This window comes from Sesamum indicum, linkage group LG10 (genome assembly GCF_000512975.1).
Source record: "Sesamum indicum cultivar Zhongzhi No. 13 linkage group LG10, S_indicum_v1.0, whole genome shotgun sequence".
Classification (NCBI taxonomy): Eukaryota; Viridiplantae; Streptophyta; class Magnoliopsida; order Lamiales; family Pedaliaceae; genus Sesamum; species Sesamum indicum.
In genome coordinates, this window is record NC_026154.1 from 1735293 (window position 1) to 1762018 (window position 26726).

General features: G+C 34.7%; 3 protein-coding genes across 5 annotated transcripts; 2 read left to right on the forward strand and 1 right to left on the reverse strand.

The window, feature by feature from the left end:
• On the forward strand, positions 1007-4975 carry LOC105171607 (calcium-transporting ATPase 12, plasma membrane-type-like). Of its 3 annotated transcripts, none has more exons than XM_011092770.2 (2): positions 1007-1290; positions 1758-4975. In XM_011092770.2, exon 2 carries the CDS (start codon positions 1819-1821, stop codon positions 4711-4713), a length of 2895 nt encoding a protein of 964 aa, XP_011091072.1. In that variant the 5' UTR covers positions 1007-1290; positions 1758-1818; the 3' UTR covers positions 4714-4975. The 3 variants fall into 3 exon arrangements, with proteins under 3 accessions (XP_011091072.1, XP_011091071.1, XP_011091073.1); XM_011092769.2 differs by having other exon boundaries at positions 1785-4975; XM_011092771.2 differs by having other exon boundaries at positions 1800-4975.
• On the forward strand, positions 5774-16501 carry LOC105171670 (the record flags this gene model as incomplete). The annotated part of the gene is made up of 9 exons (XM_020697226.1): positions 5774-5827; positions 12280-12366; positions 12463-12516; positions 12684-12774; positions 12862-12932; positions 13004-13075; positions 13225-13283; positions 13432-13578; positions 16466-16501. Coding segments are annotated over 8 exons (567 nt in total), but the record flags the coding sequence as incomplete, so codon positions are not given.
• Positions 24317-26398, reverse strand: LOC105171609 (UPF0481 protein At3g47200-like). Its single transcript, XM_011092772.2, has 2 exons — positions 26202-26398; positions 24317-25842 (listed from the first exon to the last, which is right to left on the reverse strand). The coding sequence occupies exon 2, from the start codon at positions 25821-25823 to the stop codon at positions 24525-24527; it is 1299 nt and encodes a 432-aa protein (XP_011091074.1). The 5' UTR covers positions 25824-25842; positions 26202-26398; the 3' UTR covers positions 24317-24524.

The following is a 26726-nucleotide window of genomic DNA, read 5'->3' on the forward strand; positions in this document are numbered from 1 at the left end:
TGCTTGTGTCTATGTTATTTAGTAATATGATTGTCCCGACAAATGTTCTTTGTTTTAGTACAAAAAGCTCCTAGCTTTGGTTAAAGCATCTCACTCTTTCTCTCTCTTTTATTTATTAGTGGTCCAGTAGTCGTTAGCTGTACACCTGTTCTTGTCCTGCTGTGAATTACGCTATTTTGTGATCCTGATGGAAAGATGTGTGTGAACTGAAACAGCCTCTATTACTGACCTACAAATTCAAGGGTACCTTAGTTTTCTATGCATTTCTAGCCCTAAAGAATCATGTGAGAATACTATCTTGTTAGACCTTTTAATCCGCAGTGCACAAAAATTTATCCTGAAGTCGTTGTAATTTACCCTTAAAAATATATAATCTACATTTGTGGGAGCATTTAAAATAATTAAATACTAGTTCTTATTACACGTAATTTCCGCATAGTATATAAAAATATTATAATGTGAGATGAAGTGGAAAAAAAATATTATAAAAAGACACTAAACGTAGTGAGTTGATGAAAAAGAAAGAAGTATGTGAGAAAAAAGAAATGTGGGTTGAAGTAAGAAAGAAAAAAAAATATGATTGTGGGTTTATTAAAAATATAGAAACTTGTAAGAAAAAATAAATACAAAGAATATGAGAGAAAAAAATAGAATAGTAGATTGAGGAAAAAAAATATAATTATAAAATAATTAAAAAAAATATAATACAATTACTATTATGAACAATTATTTTTGAAAGAATGAAAGGATAAAATAAAATTATAAAAAATTAATGTGATCAATGAGTTTTCATTTATAATAATTTAGATAAAATGATTGTTACCGCCAACAACTTAAGGTTTTAGATAAAATGGCTATTAAAAAAGAATGCACAGCAAGAAGTAGTTAAAGGAAACGGGAATAAAAAATCGAGTCAGTAAATTTACAAGTGACTGCCCTTCCATTTTATAGGGCGTTTTGTTTTCATGTTAAATTATTAGGAGATCATTTGGTACGGCCAATCCCATAGTAATCGGGAAAGGTCTTAGTGGAAATATCCATGAAGTTTCGACCAACTGAATGACAAGCCCAGTGCTGACGCCCATGATGCTGTAATGTGAATGGGATACTTGTAATGTTTTGAACAGCATACGGCTCCCCGACCCACTAAAACCGAAGTTAGCGCGCGATCCGGTTCAGAAAGTTATAAAATAAACATTCCTCGCTTTCAGCTTCCAATTGAAACTCGAAAAACCTCCACCTCTAACCCCTCCATCAGGGCGGCGCGTCGGGCTCACGTAACACTGACAGGTACTCTCATTTGTCCTGATTCATTGTTCAAATTCATCATCGATCCGCAATTTAGACTTCTTGTTTTCATCCATATAGTTGTTGAGTATCACTGTTTCTCTTTTTCACTTCTTGTTTCACGAACGAGTCAAGCTCGGTAAGGTTTTTGAGGTTGAGTTCAAGCCCGAATATATTATTAAAATGAACATGAATTCGGGCTTGAGAGCCCGGCTGCTCCAGTATGGCAGCTCCGGCAGCCATGTCTGGGACATCCCGGGCATCCGGGCCCAACTACTCTCATTTTTAGAGCTTCGAGCTCAGCTTGCTAGCCATACATATGCTCATACGCATTAATCAATTACGTAGATTGACTCGTTTGAGTTCGAGCTTGACTCGTACTCGACGCGACTGACTAGTTGCTTAACTCACCTGGTCTGCCTATGTACTGTCGTGCATTTTCTACATTGTATTTCCAATTTCTTGATTAGGAAACATCTCCCTGCAACCTGAAACAGCAACTTGTCACACAGTGGAGCATAGAACGGTTCAATGGCCTCATCATCATTTACAGCTTCACATTACAGACAACCACCGCGTAGTAGTGTTACCAGGTTTCATGAAATACGGCCTGAAGTTCGTGAAATTGTGATTGAGATGGGCGCTGGTGATCAGGTGGGACAGGGCTCCGGTTCCTCAACCGTCGATCACTCAACACTCAGTAAGCTTGTGAAGGAGAAAAAGAGTGATCTGCTAGATAGACTTGGACGTGTTGAGGGAATAGCAGCTTCTCTCAAAACTGATTTGGAGGGTGGAATAGGGGGTGACATTGAAGACATTTCATGGAGGACCAAAGCCTTTGGCTCCAATTCTTATGCTAAACCACCTGGAAAGGGTTGGTTCTGCTTCGTATGGGAAGCTCTCGTTGACCCCACAATTCTCATCCTCTTAGTTTGTGCTGCACTGTTACTTGGATTTGGCATCAAGGTGTATGGAAGTGAAGATGGCTGGTATGATGGTGCAAGCATACTTGTTGCTGTTTTTTTCATTGTTTCTGTTTCAGCAGCAAGCAATTTTAGGCAGAACAAACAGCTAGACAAGCTTTCCAAGATCAGCAACAATATCTTGGTTAAAGTTGTGAGAACTGGAATCCAGCAAAAGATTTCAATATCTGACATTGTTGTTGGTGATGTTGTTAGTTTGTCAATCGGTGATCAAATACCTGCAGATGGATTGTTCGTAGGAGGGTACTCTTTGCGAGTGGATGAATCTAGCATGACAGGGGAGAATGATCTTGTTGAAGTTGATAAAGATCAAAATCCTTTCTTGTTTTCAGGCACAATGGTTGCTGATGGATGTGCTAAAATGATGGTCACTTGTGTAGGAATGAACACAACTAAGAAATTCATTGAGCAGACACCCCTTCAAGCGCGATTGAAGAAGTTAACTTTGTTGTTAGGAAAGTTTGGTCTAGTAGTAGGTTTCTTAGTTCTTGCTGCACTGTTGGTGCAGTATTTCATAGAGGATACAACAGATGAGAATGGGAATAAAGGATTCAGTGGCAGCAAGACTAAGGTTGATGATGTGATCAACACTGTTGTGGGAATTATTACTACTGCTGTTACTGTTGTAGTTGTTGCAATTCCTGGAGGTTTGCTTTTGGCAACGACACTTATTCATGCATACGGGATGAAAGAAATGAGGGCTCATCATGCATTGCTCAGAAAGCTCTCTGCTTTCGAGAGAATGGGCTCTGCGACAACAATATGCACAGCCATACCTGCTCTCTTACAGAATCGGATGGAAGTAACCAAGTCTGTTGTTGGCGCAGAATCCATGGAACGTAGAAGTTACACTTCCATTGCAGCCAATGTTCTCCAACTCTTGCTACAAGGGATCATTCTTGCAAGAGGCAGTGTTCATAACCTGTTCTCAGTTGCTCCAATGGATGATGCAATTCACTCATGGGCTGTTATGAAATTGAACATGGACATGGACAACAGCACACAAGGTCTGTCGATTCTTGATGTGGAAGCATCCTCCCCTGAGAAGATGAGTGTAGGGCTTTCAGTTGAAAGACAGCAAGATAATACGAATATGATCCATGTGCACTGGAGAGGGGATTTTGAGAGAATCCTCTCATCATGCTCGAGCTACTATGATAATTCTGGACAAGCTAAAGTTCTTGATGACGAGCAGAGAGCAGCATTTCGTCAAACAGCACATGGTAGTCTCCGATGCATTGCATTTGCCCATAAGTACCTTTCGAAAGAGGAGTATAAAAATGAAAGAGTGCATCGAAAGGTTCCAGACAAGGATTTGATTCTATTGGGATTTGTGGGACTGAAAGCTTCTTGCCATCCTGGTATGAAGCAAGCTGTTGAAAATTTTCAACTTGCAGGGGTTGCCGTCAAAATGATCACTGGTGAAAACGTTTCTACAGCAAAAGCCATAGCAATGGAATGTGGAATACTTGATAATGATGAATCCATAGTAACAGGTGAAGAATTTCGCGGGTACCAAGACCATGTAAGAATGCAGAGGGCTGATAACATTAGGCTTATGGCAAGGTCATCTCCTTTTGACAAACTTCTAATGGTGCAGTGCCTCAAAAGGAAAGGCCATGTCGTTGCGGTAACTGGTGATGGAACAAATGATGCACCAGCATTGAGAGAAGCAGATATAGGACTTTCAATGGGAATTCAGGGCACTGAAGTGGAAAAGGAGAGCTCAGATGTTATCATCCTGGATGATAATTTTGCTTCTGTTGTCACAGTTCTGAGATGGGGAAGATTTGTGTACAACAACATTCAAAAATTCATCCAATTTCAGTTGACTGTAAATGTTGCAGCCATGGCAATCAACTATGTGGCAGCTGTTTCAACTGGTGAAATACCATTAACACCAGCCCAGTTACTGTGGGTGAATCTCATTATGGACACATTGGGAGCCCTTGCCCTAGCTACTGGAAATCCGACTGATGAACTCATGAACAAGCCACCTATAGGTCAGTCCGACCCGCTCATCACCAACATCATGTGGAGAAGCATAGTAGGTCTAGCTTCATATCAGATAGCAGTCATCTTGGCCTTAGAGTTCAAGGGAAAATCAATATTTGGCAACGATGGAAACATCGTTGACACACTTATCTTCACCACTTTTGTCCTCTTGCAAGTGTTCAATCAGTTCAATTCAAGGGAGCTCGAGGGGAAGAACATTTTCAAGGGAATACACAAGAATAAACTGTTCCTTGGAATCACCGGGATTACCATAGTTCTCCAAGTAATAATGGTTGAATTGTTGAATAAATTTGCCCATACAGAGAGGTTAGATTGGAAGCAATGGGGAGCCTGTATAGGCATTGCAGCTTTCTCTTGGCTGATTGGTTGGCTGATCAAGTTTCTACCAGTTCCAAAGAAGCCAATCCTCCATAGTCTGATCAAGTGAAACAGGGGACTCCGATAAAAGCTGCAGGATTGCAGGATCCAGAATCCCCTAACTGGGATTAACAAGGGATGAAAGTCCTTCCAATTTTGGGCCATGTACTTCCACTTTGAAGGGTGATTATCTCTTCTGTTTTCTTTTAGTCAGGGATATTTTTATTCTTACATCAACAGGCGACACAATGTAGAGCTCTGTTCATGTATCTTCTTTACACTTGAATTTCTGGGGTTGGTAATTTGTGTAATATTGATGGGCTTTCTGTTTAGTCAGATAATTATGAATATTTTCTAGGCATATATTTTCCTTCACCCCACAGAATTTCTCCTATAGTGGTTGTTAATTGCCAATTTGAATTGAATGTGAATTGGCAATTAAAATTTGTGAATTGGGCCAATTTTATTTTTTTATTTTTTTATAAATTAATTATATTTAATTAATTTTTAAAATTATATTAATTTTAAAATACAATAAAACATACAAATATAATTAGTGTATATTTTTCTATACAATTTTAAAAAATACAATGAACCATACTGATAAGTTTACGACAGTGTTGGAACCCTTCGATTAAACCCCGAGGCCAGATTCAAAATTTAGAAAAAAATGCAAGTAATTCTTGTGATACTATAAATGTATAAATTATTATTTTATAAAAAAAATTAGTAATTTACTTTCATTTATTTTTTAAAATACAACAATTCATGAAGCAATTTATTTTATATTTAAAATAAATTATTTTTTAAATATAATCGATTTGATTCGATTAAACTACTAAATCTGATTCGAATAAGATTTTTTCAATAGATAAATAGACTGCGTCCTACTTGTCAAAGTGTTGCAATTTCAGGCTTCTATAATTTGAAAATAATTTTTCTAAACAATTGATTAATATTATAATTTTTTATATAATTTAAACGATTACTTATATGTTTAAGAGTTTTATTAGATATAAATGAAAAACCAAATTAATGAGTGCAGTACTATTTAGAATTGCACCACACAGACGTGCAGAACCCTAATCAAGAAAGAACATTCATCTTCAGTGTTCGTGGGAATGTGATGTTGGGTTGGGTATCAGCTCTGTATTTCTCTCGGAACCTATTTCCAGATTTCCCAGGTACTAGATGCTACTGATGGCAATCATAGCAATATAAAAGTCACTTACACAAATATTGTTTCATCTCCGATTGTGCTTGTCTTGCTGTGCAAATCATTATTTCTATGCACGTGATACACTGATATTTATATTTCTTACCTTAATTGCATTTGTTCAAAAAAAACTCCTGACCAGCCAGGGGAGCAAGGCCACTCGCCTGTTCTGCTATTGAAATTGAAAGAAAACAATCTGAAGAGAAGGCCAGTAATTGTTTTCTTGTATAGTACACATAAATGTAAAGAGTGGTTGCCGCCTTTACTTGATGTATCGGATGGTTATATTTGTTTTGAAAATATTGGTTTATTGTTTAAAACGATTTGGCAAATCAAGATAATGCATGTGACATATGTAAATAAGTATAAAGCGGCTGGCCTGTAGGAGTCACGTCACTTGACGCTGTCCTAAGATCGTGATGGCCTCCCTTCGTGCAGGTACTATCAGCTCACCACCACCCCAAGATAAAACCCAAGAAGGCCTCAACCGGTGTCTTCTATTGTGAGCACGTTCACAAGAAGACTAGAGAACTAGACCTTATCAAATTGCCCAAAAACAATGTAATAAGAAGAATAGAATGTGAGTATTAAGATGCAAGAGTGAGTTGTGTGTGTGCCTAGACCCTTAGGACCTCTCCTATTTATAGTGTTAGGATAGGACATGTAACACCCAAAAATTAAAATAGAAATAATGGTCATTAGTGGGGTGTTACAAAATTTAAATAGGGTCAACACACTTTAATTTGAAAATTAAGATTGAAATAATATTTTGAAGTTTTAAAACTTCAAATTAAAATCAGATTGTAACAATCCCCCACAAGTTTGAAAACTTCAAATGATATATAAACAAATACAATAGGGCAACTGAATACTATGCAATAGGTGCAGGAGCCTTCCGGGCTTGAGCCTACATTTAGTATTGACGATTTCCATTTGAGGGAGCCATAATGAACTACGCCTTGAATTAGGTCCCTTGGCCAAATTTCAATACGTCATACACACAGTACTGACATCGGTCCTTGTTCAAAGCGGGTTAGCGCTGTTAACGGCCATGCGCTTCTTGATTCTCATGAGAGTTTTAGAGTTAGCCCAAACCCATAGCTACGGCCTCATAGCAACTCTCATTTAGGTGAAACCTCCAAGGGCACGTGTGAACTATACCCCGCGGAATTTCCGCCTTGGTTTCATTAAGGGTTAAATCCCAACCTAACATCACACTCTAAAGCACTGTCACCATAGGGATGGGAAGGAGACGCTCTCCTCATAAAGTAGTGCTAAACGAGTCACGCATTACAGGTTGTTTCTACCCATTGAACCTTCTTCATGGGGTCTCCAATCACAAAGGTTGGGTTACTACTGGAGGTGACTCCCTTGTGGGCTTATGCCCATCCCCCTCGATGATTCATATACACCCTTTCTGGGTAAACCTTTGGTCAAATTATCTGCCAAGTTTTTCTCTGATTTCACAAAATTAAGAGATATAACATTTCTTTTTAATAATGACTTCACACTCTTACACCTAGCTTGTAGATGTCTAGTCATTTTCTTATTAGAATGTGTCTGCTTCACAAGATCTATAGTTGCTTTACAATCACAATGTATAGAAATAGCTGGCAAAGTTTTATTAACCAATGGGATATCAAGTAATAGATCTTTTAACCATTCAGCAGTTGTACAAGCAGTATCTAGAGCTATTAATTCAGCTTCCATAGTACTTCTGGATATAACTGTTTGTTTCTTTGAACCCCAAGTAATTGCTGCTCCACCCATCATAAAAATAAATCCACTAGTAGACTTAACCTCAGAGTTATCAGTAATCCAATTAGCATCACTATATCCTTCAAGTACATTGGGAAAACCTTTATAACATAAAGAGTAGTTTATTGTTCCTCTAAGATATTTAATAATCCTTTCCAAAGCATTCCAATGATCTTTACTTGGATTATGAGTGTACCTACTAAGTCTACCATTAGAAAAATATAGCAATGATCCTATAATTTGAGAATATTTTAATTGAGAAATAGGTTCACCTAAATTTTTATTTAAATGTGTATTTGAATCAAATGGGGTAGAAACAGACTTATGATCATAATAATTGAATTTCCTTATGAACTTTTCAATTGCTACAGATTGGTCTAATAAAATTCCTTCTTGAGTTCTACTAACTTTCATACCCAAAATGATATTAGCTTCTCCCATATCTTTCATTTCAAAGCTATTTGATAGATAGGTTTTAACATTTTCTATAATTTTTAAACTAGACCCAAAAATTAATATGTCATCTATATATAGGCATAGGATCACATGCTCTCCATTTTCTTCTTTACAATATACACACCTATCATGCTCATTTGATTTGAATCCATAGTTTATAATCACCTTATTAAATTTTTCATGCCATTGTTTAGGAGCTTGTTTCAACCCATATAAAGATTTTACTAACCTACACACCTTATGTTCTTGTCCTTTAACCTTAAAACCTTCAGGTTGTTCCATATAAATTTCTTCATCTAAATCCCCATTTAAAAATGCAGTCTTAACGTCCATTTGATGAATCATTAGCTTATATATAGATGCTAAAGCCAACAAAGTTCTAATAGTTGAAATTCTAGCAACCGGAGAGTAAGTATCAAAATAATCTATCCCTTCTTGTTGAGTAAATCCTTTCGCTACTAATCTTGCCTTATATTTATCTACTGATCCATCAGCTTTTAATTTTTTCTTAAAGATCCATCTACATCCTATTGGTTTACTGCCAAGGGGTAAATCAGATAAAACCCAAGTATTATTTTGGATAATTGAGCTATATTCATCATTAATCGCTTCTTTCCAAAAGGGTGCATCAATAGAAGATATTGCTTCATCATAAGTTTGTGGATCCCCTTCAACTAAAAATGTGATAAAATCATCACCAAAATTCTTTTCAACCCTAGCTCTTTTACTTCTCCTTAGTTCTACAGATTCTCCTTGCTTATTTTCTAACACCACACTACTAGATGATTCAGCTCTAGAAGATTCAATTTTTGAAATGTAAGACTCATTTTGAATTTTAGTCTTAAAAGGGAAAACATCTTCAAAGTATGCAGCATCTCTAGCTTCAATAATTGTATTGTTAAATATTCCACTAACCTCAGAATTAAACACTAAAAACCTATTTGCAGTACTATTTTGGGCGTATCCAATAAAGATAGCGTCTACAGTTTTAGGACCTATTTTCTTCCTTTTGAATTCAGGTTTAATTACTTTCGCGAGACACCCCCACACTTTAAGAAAATTTAGTCTAGGAGTCCTATTTTTCCATAACTCATAAGGTGTTTTAGTATTATCTTTAACTATTATACGATTTAATGTACAACAAGAAGCTAAAATAGCTTCTCCCCATAAATTTTCTGGTGCTCCTGAATTTATTAGCATTGCATTAACCATATCCATCAAGGTCCTATTTTTCCTTTCAGCTACACCATTCGATTGTGGTGAATAAGGAGGTGTGAACTCATGTATTATACCATTATCTTCACAAAATTTTGATAACTCTCCTGAAGAATATTCTCCTCCTCTATCAGACCTCAATATTTTAATCTTTTTCTCTAATTGATTTTCAACTTCATTTTTATAAACCTTAAACTACAAAAACTTCATCCTTAGTCTTAATAAGATAAATATAACAATACTTGGAAAAATCATCTATAAAAGTTACAAAATATTTATTACCACCTCTAGTTGGAGACCTGTTTGAATCACAAACATACTATGTATAAGATCCAAAATATTTGAATTCCTTTCAACTGATTTATAAGGTCTTTTAGTTTGTTTTGCTTGTGCACATATTTCACATTTATAATCAATATTTACTTGAAATATAGGAATCAAACTAAGTTCCATAAGTTTTTTAACCTTTCTATTACTTATATGTCCCAACCTTTCATGCCATAAAACACTAGATTCAATATTGAGAATTAAATTGGAACCTTCTTTGATTTCATTTACAATGTTCAATTTAAACAATCCATCACTAACAAATCCTTTCCCAACAAAAATATTATTTCTAGTGATTACAACTTTATTAGACTCCATGACTAGTTTGTAACCATTTTGCACTAAACAAGACCCACTAATTAAATTCTTTCTAATGTCGGGAACATGTCGCACTCCTTCAAGAGTTAATATCTTTCCAGATGTCATCTTTAGATCAACACTACCAATCCCATGAATTTGTACGGCAGTATTGTTTCCTAGTGTCACGCTTCCTCCACTTGAGCTCTGATAGAATTTAAACATTGATTTATCAAAACAAACATGTATATTAGCTCCAGAGTCTAGCCACCAATCATTACTTTGATATGTAAAGTTTACTAATGAAGGTATAGATTGTAACCTGAAAGACGGTTCCTCTTCGACCAACATATTCACTTGTTCGTGCTGTTTCTTAGGCTTAAAGTTGATCTTAGAAGCATTCTTTTCAGTTTTCCGAAAGTAACAGTCCTTAGCCATATGATTAGTCCTTCCACACACAAAGCACATCCTTTCTTCCTTTTCTTTGCCTTTATCATTCCTATAATTTTGAATTTTAGGTTGAGTATTATTATGGCGATAATTGTTCCTCCAACCTTTTTTATTGTTCTTAAACTTAATACTGTTTTGCTTGAAGTTCTTTTTATTATAATTTCTTTTATCCTCCAATATATTAACTTTAGCCTTCATTTCTTCTTGTTTAACATTGATCCTATGTTGCTCCTCTATTCTCAATGATTTAAAAGCTTGTGTTAAAGTTAATACACCTTGTTGATGTCTTAAACTTTTAGCAAAACTAGACCAAGATGGTGGAAGCTTATCAATCAAACATGAAACTTTATAATCTTCACTAAATTTTGAACCACTTTCTTCCAATGGTCTTAACAAATCTTGAAATTCATGTATTTGCTCATTAATAGATTTTCCATCAACCATAGTATATTTCATAAAAGTAGAGGCATTAAACCTTTGTATTCCAGAATCATCAATCCCATATTCAGTTTCTAATGCTTTCCAAAGTTCTTTAGTATTAGCATAAGAACAAAACACATCATAGAGTCTTTCTGATAAAGCACTTAAAATACGATTATGACAATGATAATCTACCTCTTCACGAGTATGCCAAGAATTTAGTTCAACATTATCATCAATAGCAGAAATAAATCCAAGAACAGTTAACCAATATCTCATTTGGTTTTGCCATCTTTTAAAATTAACTCCATTAAACTTTTCAGGCTTAACACTGTTAGCATATTCAAGAGAAGCCATTTTTTTTTTCAAAATAAGTTAGGAAATAATAAGGCAAAGAAAGGAGATGTCACTATAGGAGTCAAATAATAACAATATCAATAATCAACAATAAGAGCAATATATATTATATTGAATATTGCAATATAGATAAACTCTAATTTTGCAATGCAATTATTAAAAGAAATCTCTATATCTTTTAGAAACTACCTTTACTGAAAATCTATGGAAAGATTCAAGAAAATGACTTGTTATTATAAGATAATTCTAATGCATATCATGCGTTTTGGTTTTCAAAATTTGAATATAAAAATTAATTAATGGTAATTTTTTGTGCAAGCATGAATCAAAATTTAAACAATAAACTTGATTAGTGAAGCAATATATCGACAATTAACTTCAATATATGTAGATATTAACTAAACCACATGCATAGCAATAAGAACTAGTTTGTCACAATGATGAGAACAATAATGAATAAATATATCAAAGCAAAATTAAGTTGCAATAGAGATAAATAAAATATATCGTTAAATCTAACTATTTAAGATTAAAATATCACGCTCTTAGATTGTTTTGAAAATATTGGTTTATTGTTTAAAACGATTTGGCAAATCAAGATAATGCATGTGACATATGTAAATAAGTATAAAGCGGCTGGCCTGTAGGAGTCACGTCACTTAACGTTGTCCTAAGATCGTGATGGCCTCCCTTCGTGCAGGTACTATCAGCTCACCACCACCCCAAGATAAAACCCAAGAAGGCCTCAACCGGTGTCTTCTATTGTGAGCACGTTCACAAGAAGACTAGAGAACTAGACCTTATCAAATTGCCCAAAAACAATGTAATAAGAAGAATAGAATGTGAGTATTAAGATGCAAGAGTGAGTTGTGTGTGTGCCTAGACCCTTAGGACCTCTCCTATTTATAGTGTTAGGATAGGACATGTAACACCCAAAAATTAAAATAGAAATAATGGTCATTAGTGGGGTGTTACAAAATTTAAATAGGGTGTTACACACTTTAATTTGAAAATTAAGATTGAAATAATATTTTGAAGTTTTAAAACTTCAAATTAAAATCAGATTGTAACAATATTTTCAGATGCATAGGCCTTAACCAGTATTCTAGCTTAATCCATGCATGTTTTTCAATGGTTCAGGCATATGCTTCAAGGGATTATATTGTTGTAGCAATTGATTCTCGCTACCATGGAGAGCGTGCAAGAAACTTAACAACTTACCGAGATGTGCGCTTTGGATATTTATCTTTGCTTATTTGACATGATAATGAAATTTAAAGGTTCGCAGAAACACGTGATGGATTTATATTTGTTTTAATGCAGGCTCTGGTGTCATCGTGGAAAAAAGGCGATACGATGCTTTTCATATTTGACACGGTATTGTTGCCATTTCTGCAATTTGTTCTAGAAACTTTGAAGGATGCTAGTATGCTTCTTACTGTTCCTATTTTGTCTTGATGTATTTGAGAGACTGATGAACCAGATTCTATCCTCCTGAACTGAGACATTATTTGACATACTTGCATGCACAAACTTATTGTCAGGTTTGGGACTTAATAAAATTGGCAGATCATCTCACACAAAGGGAGGATGTGGATCCTTCAAGGACAGGAATTATCGGCGAATCACTTGGAGGTGAGGTCAATTCCCTCTAAGATGATATTATCTAAGAATCAATATTTCTTAAATGTGCAACTCTTAACATGATACTCCATCATGCAGCAATGCATGCATGGTTTGGTGCTGCTGCTGATACTCGCTATTCAGTGGCTGCGCCTATAATTGGTGTTCAGGTAGGTGTTATGATGTGATTTGATTTGTACAAAGAGTATATATAGTCTCAATTCTCGTGCAATACTTTTAGGGGTTTAGATGGGCTATTGAACATGACAAGTGGCAAGCTCGGGTTGACAGCATTTTAAGGCTGTATTTGAAGGTGAGACATGGATATGATTAGACAAATCTCTTGTACCTGTATGGATTGGTTTATCTAGCCCAAAATTCATATATTGTATATTTGGTAGTTGAAAGAAAATGTTGGGAGGTCATAAATGTATGGATGATTGTTTTCTTCTTGGATTTCAGAAGCAAGAATTGATCTTGGAAAAAGTGCAATCGATAAAGAAGTGGTGGAGAAGTTTAGTGTTAGTTTTGCTCTCATCTCTGTCTGATGTTATTTGGTTTATCTAGCTAAATGCCATGACTGCGATCAAACCACTAAATATTGTACAATATCCGAGCCTTTCTGATATTCTGATATTCTGCTAATGATTGTTTGTTTTTGGTGTTGAGTTCTTCTGCTGTAGTGTTGCAGCCGCTCAGACAGGAAATCAAGGTACTGAAATCGTTTAAATTGAACAATTCGTTTTGATGTGTGAGTGAGTAGTGTTGTGGATCCAAAAGAGTAAAATCTGTGGATCTACATCCAACAGAGCCATGGTATGTTTTCGATACAATCAATCAATATGCCTTTTTTCTTTCTCGTTGGTCAGTAGTTGCATTTTGCATTTTATATTAGCAGCTGGGGAAATGCTCCCTTGTCAATTAAAAAGAAAAAAAAAAACTTCAGGAGAGGAAACAATTTGTTTGTGCTTGTTTCTCATACTCCATGATTTAGATTTTACAAGTTCTGTTCATATATATTTTAAGGTGCTCGGAAGCTTTTTGCAATCAGGTTATAGACTCCAATTTAAGAGTTGATATAATTTTCAATTTACTTAATCTTAAGCTATTTTCTACTTCTGTTCCTTGTTTGCGTTTTCATGTATATCTTGAATGTTGGCAAGTCTTGCTTAGATGTGGGAGAAGATATAGAGCTGTGTGAAGTCATCCATTAAGATTTTACAAGTTCTGTTCATATATATTTTCTGGTGCTCTAAAGCTTTTTGCAATCAGGTTATAGAATCCAGGCTAAGAGTTGATATAATTTTCAGTTTTACTTAATTTAAGCTATTTTCTGCTACTGTTCCTTGTTTGCGTTTTCGTGTATATCTTGAATGTTGGCAAGTCTTGCTTATATGTGGGAGAAGATATACAGCTGTGAACTCATCCGACAGGTTTTGGGTCCCAGAACCCATTGAATAGGTAAGATGAGTATTTATTTATTGGTGAAATTCCGTCGGTACATATAAACTGAAATTTTAAGAGATTTTCAAATAAAATTGGACCATATTGAACTAACGTTGGAGGTGATATCTTGTTTTCTTTAGCCCTAACACATATAGGCGCTCAATTAATAAAGGGTGTCGCCTTACCTGATACATCACTCTCAAGTAATACATGTAACATGCATTTATATTTGATTCTACAAGTGAAGCATATATGTTAGTATTGGTTTTCCATACTCGTTTATTAAAAGATTGAAGGCTAGAGTTTGAATTTGGTTTGCTACAAGAATTGTGTGGAAATTGAAAGGGTTAAAAAGGATTTAAATGCTCAATTGGAACAGCCTGCCAAACTATGTTTCTTGATGACATTTTAGAACCTAACGGTAGCCTTACGTATCTTCGTATTCTTCTTTTCAAGTTTCTAACTGAAAAGTGACCAAAGGACCCTATCAATTCTTCTTTGCTGATTTTTATCCCATATTTTGAAATCAAGAACGGCTGAAACCATTGATTTTACACTTTGTATAATTAAAACCTAAATTTGCTGCTCCGATTTCTTTGCAAAGCCATGCTTTCTCCATTCTGGTTTGGAAAGGATAGGATTATGGATTTTTGAGGCTACACAAAATGTGAATGATGCAAGTATAGAGTTGAGACCTAAATTGGAGAACAAATATTTCATCTTTTTGTGAGTTTATTCTTGGTTCATTTATTATGTTGGATTTTCTTCATGCGCTTGCTTAAAACTTTTTGTTGTTAATACATTTGACATTTTTGTATGATTTACAGAAACCATATTAGTTCATATTATTAACATCTTATTTTTGAAGGTGCATTACACAATAGTATGTTGGAAAATCTATATTATACAATCATGAATTATTTTATTTGTGAACTTTGGAAATTAAATGTTGTGCTAATGTGGAACGGTTGTTTAGATGCCAATTCAAAATTTATTTTTCAAGATACTTGGTAAACCTTTTTTTAATATTGCGTACGTTCAAGATTTCATCAATGATTTTTAAGAAACACAAAGTTTTGATAACTCAAAATGTATTATTAGAAAAATTGTTTCTCTCTTTTTCCCAAAAGATTTGTTTTCCTTGTGGAGTGTTCTTTTGTTTTCACCTAATGTTCTTAAAATATGTTTTTCTCTTTTACTCAAAGATTTGTTTTTCTTGTCGTATCAACTCATGTTCTCAAAATCAGCTTGAATTGCGGTAATTTCTCTCAAATTATTTATTAAAAAATTTCAGTGTTTCGAATACTTTTTGTCATTGGTATATCATTTGATTATTTTTGGATAAATGCACGAAAACTCATGTGTTTGGACTTCAAGGGAAATTTGTTATTGATTTTTATTTCCATAAAAATAATTGGATTCAAAACAGTTTTTGCAGTTCTTTTGGAACATTTAATCTGCATTCAATTTTCTATATTTTAGCAAATTGCATTCATCACCATATTTGTTTAGACCTACAAAAAAGTACATAAAATTATTTTTTAAATGATAAAAGTCTTTTAAGATATATATATATATATATATATATATGTAGACATACAAGTGACTTTAAAACAAATAATGAGATTGGCATCTCAACTGTTTTGCAATTTAGTATGCGATATTTTATTTCTAAAGTTCATAAGATTGTGTAATAATGATTTTTCCAACAATTATCTTTGTGATACACCTTCAAATGTTAGATGTCAATGATATAAACATATGGTATTTTTGTAAAATTCATTCAAAAATGCAAATGTATAACAAACAAAAAGTTTTGAGCACGCAACATGGGACCAAAACCTAACATAATGAACAAATTGAGAATAAATCTACAAAAAGATTGGAGTATTATTTCTCGTTCAGGCCTCAACTCCAAATTGCATCCGTCATGTTTAAAGTGGCCTCGGAATTCATAATCCTATTGCTTTCCACATTAGAATGTTGAGAACGTGAAGGCTTAATAGGAATCGGACCGACTTTTTGGGTTTGAATTATACAAAGGATAATAAAATGGTTTCAACATTTCTTGATTTTTAAATAGGGAAAAAGTTGGTAGAGGTGAAATGGATAAGGACAAAGGTTGCTTTTTGGTTAGAAACTGGCAGAGAGGAAGAGAGAGATATGTATAGGCTGTCCTATAGTTTGCATGCCATTGTGTGTTGCATATTTTTCTATATGGTTGATGCTGCTCAAGTTTTCTTCTTTGTTATTTCAGTTAAGTTGCCGGTGAAGTTGATCTCAACGAAAGAGTTTGCCTAACAAAAAAGTTGTGGATTTGCTTCATAACATGTCAGCTCGGGTTCAAGTAATTCCAAGTATGAGCCTCGTGGATTCTGGAGGAAATTAGCAGCCATCAATGAAAAAGGCAAAATTTGGCCTCTACTGTAAATAAAAATCAAGTATGTTTGTAGTAGTTAAGAGAAACGATATTAAGGAAACTAGAAACAGGGGAACAATATGTCTGGTCATGTTGTGATATATATGTCTTTGCCTAAAAGTGATCCGGTGAGATCCTATGTAGTTGTTTTACTACTATGTTGTTAGTGAATAATTCTGTACATATTTGATGAGGTATCATGTTTTGAAGAAGCAATTTTTCGTTTTTCTTTTTCTCTCATGTTTTGAGGAAGCAATTTAAATGGACATTGACGGTTTCTAAAATAATTTTTCAAATGGTCAAGTTCAACATCAAAATTAAAAGTGTGGTTTCGGATGATTTTAACAATTATTATAAAAATAAGATGTTGAGATTGATAGAAAGACAAATATATATATATATATATACTAGTTTGAATTTTTCAAGTGTTTGATCCTATGTGAAACGATATTCATATTTTTACTTAATCTTTTTAATAGTTAATCAAAATTAGTTATCAAAGAATAATATTATATCATAAAAGAAAAAAATATTTAATAGTGCTAATACTCCTCTAAACTACTTGGACAATGATAAATGCAATAGAAAAAATTAAATACGAAATGATATTTTGACACGATTAATTTGTTAGAAGATATTTTAATTAAATACTTTAAGAAAAAAAATTTACTGTGTATAATAAAAATTAAAATAATAACATGTGAATAATATATAAAAAATACTAATCTAAACTTCAATATATATATATATATAATAAAGAATAAATATCATATATGATATTTTTGAAAAAATATCAATTTTGCTTTTGAAACATTTAAAATAGTTAACTAATTGATTTTATTTTAATATTAATTATAAATAACAATTTTTGGATTGTGTACTAATGTATTTTTAATTTTTACCACAATGTCTTGGAGGTAAGATAATATCAGTAAGTACAAGATATGATTGTTAAATATGTAAAATAAAGAATCCCTTAAAGTTATATTTGGATTGAAGAATTTTAGTTTTATAGGAGGATTTGGTAGAAAAGATTTGAAAAGACTTCATATTAAAGGAATTTTAATATTCATTAATATTTAACAAAATATAGTTTTAATTTAGAATTGAAGGATTTAAAAATCTTTTGAATTTAGAATTATTCAGATGAATCCATAGAAATTGTTACTACTGATCTGAAACCAATAATTTCATCCATCGATCCGCATGTAGTGTTGATTCATATTGTGAAAAGACATTTGTTCGCTTACTTGGGACAGTCTTTCCAATAATGAATAAGAAATAATTATAAGAGCAAAACTCTGACAAAAAGAAAATTATTTAGCATTCCTACTTCCTCTAAACTACTTAGGGAATGAATAATATATTCTTAAAAATAAATGGCAAATGATATTTTAATGTGGTTAATTTACTAGGAAACAACTTAAAAATATTTCTTTTCTAGAAGATTGATTTACCTATGCAAAGTAAAATTTATAATGAATGCAAATGAGTAAGATGTAAATACTAATCAAAACTTGAAAAGTAAAAATAACATTAGAAAATTTTAGACAAAAATCGTCAAATTTATTGAATTAGAAGTACTATTGAAAATTTTAAAATGAGTGGCTTTCGACTTACTGATTTTATTTTAATATTAATATTAGATAATTCATTTTGGATTGTATTTTTACTATATTATACTTAAAAGAAAAAATAGTTCTAATTTGACAGAATAAATGAAATAATATAAGAACCTATCAAAGTGATGGTGCAAATTATCATGGAGGGTCTCATTTTGTATAATTCTAATTGAATATAAATACTGTTGAGAGTTCAACTGTTCGACCACATCGTCTAGAGGTAGCTCCTCAGGAGGACGTTGATGGTAACAGAGATATCCAAAATCAAATCGCTGGCCTTGAGGTCGCAGTACCTTCCACCTATCTCCAGGTCGCATATCATGAGGTCGTAGGGAATTCTGGTACAGATTCGTTAGATACAGGATAGATTCGATTTTAACTATTTTTCTGTAACAATATTTGTTAGATTTGTTAGAAGAGGTTATGCCCAAATGTGTATATATACCCTTTGTATCACTTCATAACTTTTTTGGAATAATATATACAAAATCTGGAGTGGATTTGCTCTACAATGGCTGCTTCTTTATCTCCTTCACATTTAAACCACACACATCTCAACATGGTATCAGAGCCTTCCTTGTGAATGACTCTGAATACGAGATCTGAACTCGCCGCTGCCACACCATGACGGATTCAAGCACCACGCCGGAAACACCTCAACATGAGAAGTATGCCTTATATTTGCATCCTTCGGAACACTCCAGCCTAGCTTTGTCTTCCTCACCTTTAGATGGTACGAATTTTTTGCCCTGGAGCCGGGCAGTATATGTTGCACTGGGAACCAAAATGAAAATCGGTTTCATTAATGACACCTTTCCCAAGCGTATGATGGGGTCTGAGAATTTCGATTAGTGGAGGAGGGTGGATCTAATGGCCACATCTTGGATTTGGAATTCAATTTCCAAAGATATTATAGAAGGTTTTATGTATGTATCTTCATTGCGAGAGTCATGGCTTGAGATTCAGGCCAGATATGGGTGAAGCAATGGCCCTATGGTTTACCATCTCCAATGGGAAATAGTATCCATTGCTCAGGGAGACATGTGCTCACATCATACATGACGAAGATCAAGAAATTATGGAGCGAATTGCTGTGTTTATCCCCGACACCAAGCTGTACTTATGGGGGATGTTCTTGTGGAGTCAACAAAGCTATTGCAGCGAAGGATGAAGTGACTCAGCTGCTACAATTCCTCATGGGGCTTCATGAGAGCTATGATGCCGAAAGGAGTCAGATTTTAATGTAAGATCCATTGCCCAACATGGAGCGAGCCTTCTAAATGTTGTACACCATAGAGAAAAAGAGATCGATTCATAGCAACATAGGCGACTCCTCTGGCCATTTGGCGTACCATCTCACATTCAAGGATGGTAGACGGGAAATCAGGAACAAACTTTCAAACCGGAGGAGGTTGCCTGTGGACAAGCGGACCACGAACTGCACTCACTGTCGCAAGCCTGGACACACTCAGGAGACTTGTTTCCAACTTCATGGGACCCCAAATTGATATAAGACTTTGAGTGATAACAGAAGGAGCAAGGGATGTGGGTCAGGTGTCAAAGGCTTTGCTGGGATAGCAACAGAGACTAAGGATGTCGTGCTCCCACTAAGAAGATCGCTGAACTCATGGGCGACCTCATCAGACCCATGCAGAAGGGGGAGATGCCATCACACCCTCTTACTAGCTCTACCAATTTTGTGTGCAATGACGATGATTTTGCTGGTAATGTTTCTGAAACCTCTGTTAATAATCTGACTTGCTAGATAATAGACACTGAGGCCACCAATCACATATGTGCTAATCTTACTCTTTTCCACTCCTACTCTAAACCTTCACAAACATATACCATTATTCTACCTGATGGGACTAAGAAAATTGCACCATACGTTGGTGAGGTGCATCTGAATGATGAGGTCGTTCTCACATATGTTCTTTACATTCCTTCATTCTCAGTCAACTTGCTCTCAGTCACTCAGCTTTGTCGCAACAGCTCTTACCTCTTCCAGTTCACTAAAACAAATCGTGTCTTGCAGGACCAAGTAACTAGCAGAAACCTAGTTGTGGGATTTCCTTTCAAGAACTTATGTGTTGTCAAGCAACAGGGTGTTGACTATGCCTTCTCTTTCAACCAGTGACCTACGACCTACCATCTCAGTGGTTCCTTTTCATATTCTACTGATTGTAATGCTTCCTTTTGGCACCATATACTAGGTCATGTGCCTTTACAAGTGTTGAGACAAATTCCTGAACTGAATTTGAATAAAGATTCATTCACTCTATCTTGTGAAACTTGTCATAAAGCAAAGCAAACACGAGCTCTCTTCTCCAGTAATAATACACAATTTGTTGCTCTCTTTGACCTCGTACATGTAGATCTTTGGTGACCCTATAGGACCTCCACTCTTTCAAATTGTAACTATTTTCTGACCATCTTGGATAATCATAATCGCAGTCTATGGACATATCTCATACACCATAAAAGTCAGGTTGCTCCTACACTGAAAACACTCTTTAATCTCATACACAATCAATTTAACAGAACCGTAAAAATCCTAAGATCCGACAACGGATTCGAATTCCTTAACCAGAGTTGTGGTGATCTCTTTAACACCTTGGGGATAATCCATCAAACTTCCTGTATCTACACTCCTCAATAGAACGGTAGAGTTGAACGCAAGCATCGTCATCTACTTGACGCTGCGCGAGCTCTACTATGCACATGACACTTGGCCCATTTTATGTAACCATGATCACGTTCCTCAAACTCTTGTCTAATTCCCATATTTTTCGTGTAAGTTCTTTTTCCATATATCCATCTGTTTAATTGTCTTAATTACATGCCTGCCTATATGTATAAACAAATACATGCATATAAAAACATACTCTGAACAAAACAAAACTCATATTATATATAATATGTATATATGGATGCATACACCTCTTCATATTCATTTTTAATACCCATTATGTTATACCCTTTTGTATCCCCTATTATGATTTATAATTATAATAATTATGGTGTATTTTGTAACCACAATTTTGGTGGTCTATAAATACTACCATGTATTTCATTTGTAAATAATTTTTGGAGAGAATAAGAAAGTGATTTTGGAGAAATACATATATATTTTACTTTATATTCTATTAACTTAGAATTTCTCTAAATTTATAACAACTCATATATTATCCTACAATATTCGATATATATATAATAAACTGTACTAAGTGCTCATATATGTACATACATTGAATTATAAATTACTTATTAATTTTTCTTGGCAAATGAGTCATAAATTAATTAATTACCACTAATAATAATTAACTGCTGGCTAGTTGCTTTCCATGTTCGGTGTGCCCACATTCCTTCACTTGTTTAGCTAATTAATTCAAGCTTTGGTTAAAGCATCTCTCTTTTTCTGTCTTTCATGTGATAGTTGTCCACTGGGCTTTGTCTTTTACCTGTTCTTGTCCTGCCTTCAACTACGCTAAATTTTTTTTTATCTTCATCATGTAAAGATGTGTGAACTGAAACAGCCTCTATATATGACTCACCTACAAAGTATTCAAGTATAGCTTTGTTTTGTAGAATAATTTTGATTTATTTTTTAATTTGTTCAATATGTACTTTTGTGTTTCTATAGCTAGTAACTTAAAAGAAAATAGATTATTTATTGTTTATACTTTAAAATTAAAATAGTTGGTAAGTTTTTATTTATTTTATTATAAATACAATTTTTCCGTGCCTGACATGCGGGATACTAACTAATTAAATACACAAAATTAATACAAAAACACTAGAGACCAAGACAATTAAAACCCTACATTCAATCATGTTTGGAAGAGTTTATAAGCATCTTAGTTATATGCCTATTCATAGGGTTTATAAGCATGAACATCTACGTACGTACGTACGTACTAATCAAAGTGGCACATGGGTGAATGTTTCAAACAAACAAAGCAAAATCAAATGCGCAAATAAGAAGGAAATTAAATGATCCATTGCATTTATGAAAATTTAAAATTAGGATACATATCTCAACTTATTTAAATAATTAATAATCAAGCTTAATTTATATAGTTATAAGTACTTGACAAACGTTTCCCCAGCCGTCTCAACACCATCGAAGCTTGAAAATCACACGCATCATTTCCGCCACTTTACTCCATTCATCGATCATAGCTAGTTAAATCATTAATTTTATTGAATTATGGTCTCAAGGAGCGGCTGGTTATCGATCCATAAGCCTTAGTTTCTGGAATTCCGCCTGCCTTGATCGATCTTTACTAGACGATAAAATGGAAGTCGTCCTGCTCCGGTCTGCATGCATGCACTAAGCATTTGATTTAATTTACTCAAATGAAACCTGCTGTTTTATGCGAATATCACTGACTCACAGTTTGATCAATTTGCTATCTGGGAAATGGGATGTGATCAGAATAACTCCCGACAGTTTACATTAATTCTATATTTTATAAACTTGATACTTTATGATATACATATACATATTCTATGTATAAAAAATGATCTCAAATTATACATAGACAGGAAATTAATATGGATTTATTGCATACATTTATTCTCTGATCATTGCAGCAAATGGAAACACTCTTTTGCTTTCCATTCATTCATCAGTACAGTAAAGATGTTCGATGGTGTCTTGTTTATCTGTTAATTATTGTGATGAGAAATAACAAATTTAAACACAAATGATGTAGAGGGCTATTGTTGTGTATATATATCAATCCGTTGTTTCTTATTTAATAAACTAATTAAACTTTTATAAATGCTTTTAATTGATAGTCTTATTATGGTTCAAAATAGCATAATTTTGGTACCCGTTGTCTCATACAAAATCGCATCTCGAGATATTATTAGGGGATAAAAAAAAAAAAAAAAACTGCTATAGTAAAATTGTAGCGTACAATATAAATAACATTAATTGCTAGTTACTAGTAATAATTTTTAGAATGAAATTAAGTAAACCGATACCTACGGTCAATACATTGAATTTGTAATAATGAAGTAGTCACGATTAGCAATATTAATACAAAAAAGTGTCTTTGTATATGTAATGATACATTAATTGAATCATAGTACATAGAATTTTCCAAAAAGAAGTGTAAATTTCATTAATGGTATAGCATTTTCAATGATAATATACTACTCTATATTTGATAGTATCACCAATAATATCTTTATATGGCCAAACAATATCGTTGCATTTTTACTACCATTCGATTTATTAGATGTTAGGTAACCATGAATCTGACTTGAGGGTTTAGCAGGTGATGTGGGTAAAACTCTAAATTATCACAAAAGGACAATTTTGGCTCTGAGAGGACACGGAATTACAATTTTATCAAGAGGATTTGTGCCTTTTTACAGACCCGACCCGAGAACCCGAGACACATGGAAGGCGCGCATTAGACCAACCAGACCCCCAGCTTCTCTATATAAATACCCCCTAGTCAGTGCAGTAATGGTACGTTGACTTTTTACTTTCTGGTCGTTTCAGCTCTTCAGCTCACTAAGCAACCTGCTTTTACGACCTCAAAACCAAACACCGACTTAAGTATCGGAAGGTCTTAGCTAGGGGTCACCCCAACAAGCCTAACGATCTGCTTTTTTTCTCAAGACCCAATCACTAATTTGGGAGAGGTAGCGATCTCGAACCACTTGGAGAACCAGCTTGCCTGACCGAGGAGGTCGCCTGGATTTCAACCCGATCAACAGGAAACCTCCCAATTTCTTGACGATGACGTATTTTAAATTTCATTTCCCTCTTTTGGAATTCCACCAAAAGCTGATAAAAGTGTGATAGTTGTTGTAGTGATATCACAAGCGAGCACCTCGAATTATCTTAGAAGCATTCATCAACAATTATCCCATGACTTGCTAGTTGGACCACATCAATGACAATTATGCCGTAAAGTAGAATATAAACCGAGCCACATAGAAGCCGACGACAGCAAATTCTGAAATTAACCTGATACGTACGGCCAGTTTGATTAAAGATGGTTTAATTATCCAACAGATATCACAAGAGCTATTTGCCACAATCGGATACAAACACACAACAACAATTTTCAGTCTCCATACTGTTTTAAGTTTACATGTACATATACATATGACTGAGACATTAATACAATCTTTCACAAACGCCACTTCTAGACATCCTAACATCATCATCATATAATGCTCCAACCGCATTATAGGAATTATTAAGGCACAAATTCAACAAACAAACACATTATTAGTAACAATTCATGGAATCATCTCTTGCGATTGTAATATGTAAGAACGGTGTATGTTGTCTGCGTCAAGGTGAGAACCAGCAGCGCCACGGCAGCAAGAAATGAGATGATCGACCACGGGCTATTGAAGTAATTCCTCCGCAGGTTTGCTTTCCACCTCTTTCCACGCCGCCGACAGTGCCTATTCACGCTGCAGAAGACTTGGGAGTAACAGAAATCTGAAGATGTTAGGATGTTTCTCCCCAGTCGATTAAACATCAGACATACTTCTTCGTCGTCCCCCAAGCAGTTCTCGATTATCCCACGACTACGTAGTAGCTCAACATCATTTGATGTGTTAATGAGGCAATGCATGAAAAAGATGTAGTCTGAGATGTATCGACGTTCTCCATCAGACAGATATTGTTCATATGCTATTAGATTCATGAGTTGTGACTCTGTCTCATCATATATGATCAGCTGTGGTATTCTCAGCACGCCATTTACGAATTTGATGTCCATCAGGTTGTCGTCTATTTTCGCCCTTTTGAACTTAATTCCCGCCTCTCGCAGACCAGAGATGGAGTTTATGTTTTCCCACTTGTCTCTTTCATTGCTCTTCTGTGATATTGCCTCGGCAAAAGACAGACACCAAACGTCATGTACTAAGCCACAAAGATGGTCAATAATCTTGACAGGCAATCTTCTCAGGACTCTTGATACAGACAAGTTTAGTAACATGCCATCGAAGAAACGCAAAGCAAGAGCAATCAGGTCGTCGTCCGGATTTTCATCGGTCTTGGTCATGTTGAACAACTGATTCAGGACAAAAAACGGAAGCTGGTTTTCAAGCAGAAGGATGTCGTGACGCAATTGGCTCAGAATCCTTTCATGTCTAAAAATGGGGTCATCGGCGTCCCTCAGATGCTTAAAACTGCTATAGCGAAATAATTCAATGAGGAAGAATCCATCAAGTAACATCATCGTCACAAATGCATTTTCATCAAGATCAAAAGAGTCGGCATAACATTTCCGTGCTCGTTTTTCCATAGCTGCCACAGCTATTGCATATCTCTCCACACTTTGCTCGTTTCTACGTTTAAGATACCGCTTTAGGTATCTGAATTTAAGCTGTTGCATGTTCTGCAATCTAAGAATCCCGTAGTGATAAGGGCCAATTGAAAGTATTTCAGGATCGTAAACATCATTCCACTTATCATTCCGCAAATGACTATCCACTCTATAGATACTGGGCTTGGAGGGTGTAGAAGGCAAGCCGTCAAGGTGACGGTGGATATCAATTATGACTCTATCAGCTGATCCCTCAACCATTTGCATTCTCAGCTAATTGAAATTACTGCAGCAAGGTCATTAATCAGTAAAGATACACAATATAAATCTGCTATTCTACTGGTAAATATGCAAACCCCCTAAATAAATCCAAGTATCAAACGCTTAAAGATCATGTTCTTTCTTACTAATATTATCCATATAGAAGACATGTAAATAGATTTTCTTCTTCAAACACTTGCAGCAGAAACACAACAAAAGGCATCACCTATGCACACACTAACAGTTGAGGAACAAAGCAAGAATGAACTTTAATACTAACTCAACCGGAACAGTCGTCAGTTCAGTCATTAAGATTCAACATACAGAGGAGATAGTAATCTGACCCCACAGGAAAATATAAAAATGAGTTAAAGGGCTACTCACCTAGTGAATATGGAAGGTGAGGATGACTAGATTGACGTTCGGAAAATCTGCTCCTTCTGATAATACAAAGAGGTGCAGCTCCTCGTATTTGAGCCAGATGGAATCAAGAAAGACAGCAGTTTTTGAGAATGGGCGGAGAAAAATAATATTTCAAGGAAAATACATGGAAGATGCTGCACTTCTTGTTTTCAATATTTGGTGTCCCACATTCATTGACTTCTTAGCCATCTTCATTATCACTAAGAGATAACCTGCCCTGTTTCTTACATAATGGCATGATTACCCCTACAAATTTTATTATTTTAGTACAAAGCTTCAAGCTTTGGTTAAAGCATCTGTCTTTTTCTTTTCATCTTTTTCTTTCTCTTTATGTATTGGTGGTCCAGTAGTTTTTGTTTACATTACCTGTTCTTGTCCTGCCCGCGATTTACGCTAATTTGTGCTCTCATGTAAATACATGTGTGAATACAATCAGCCGCAGTCACTTATCTAGAAATTCAAAAATAGCTTTGTTTTCTAAGCCCT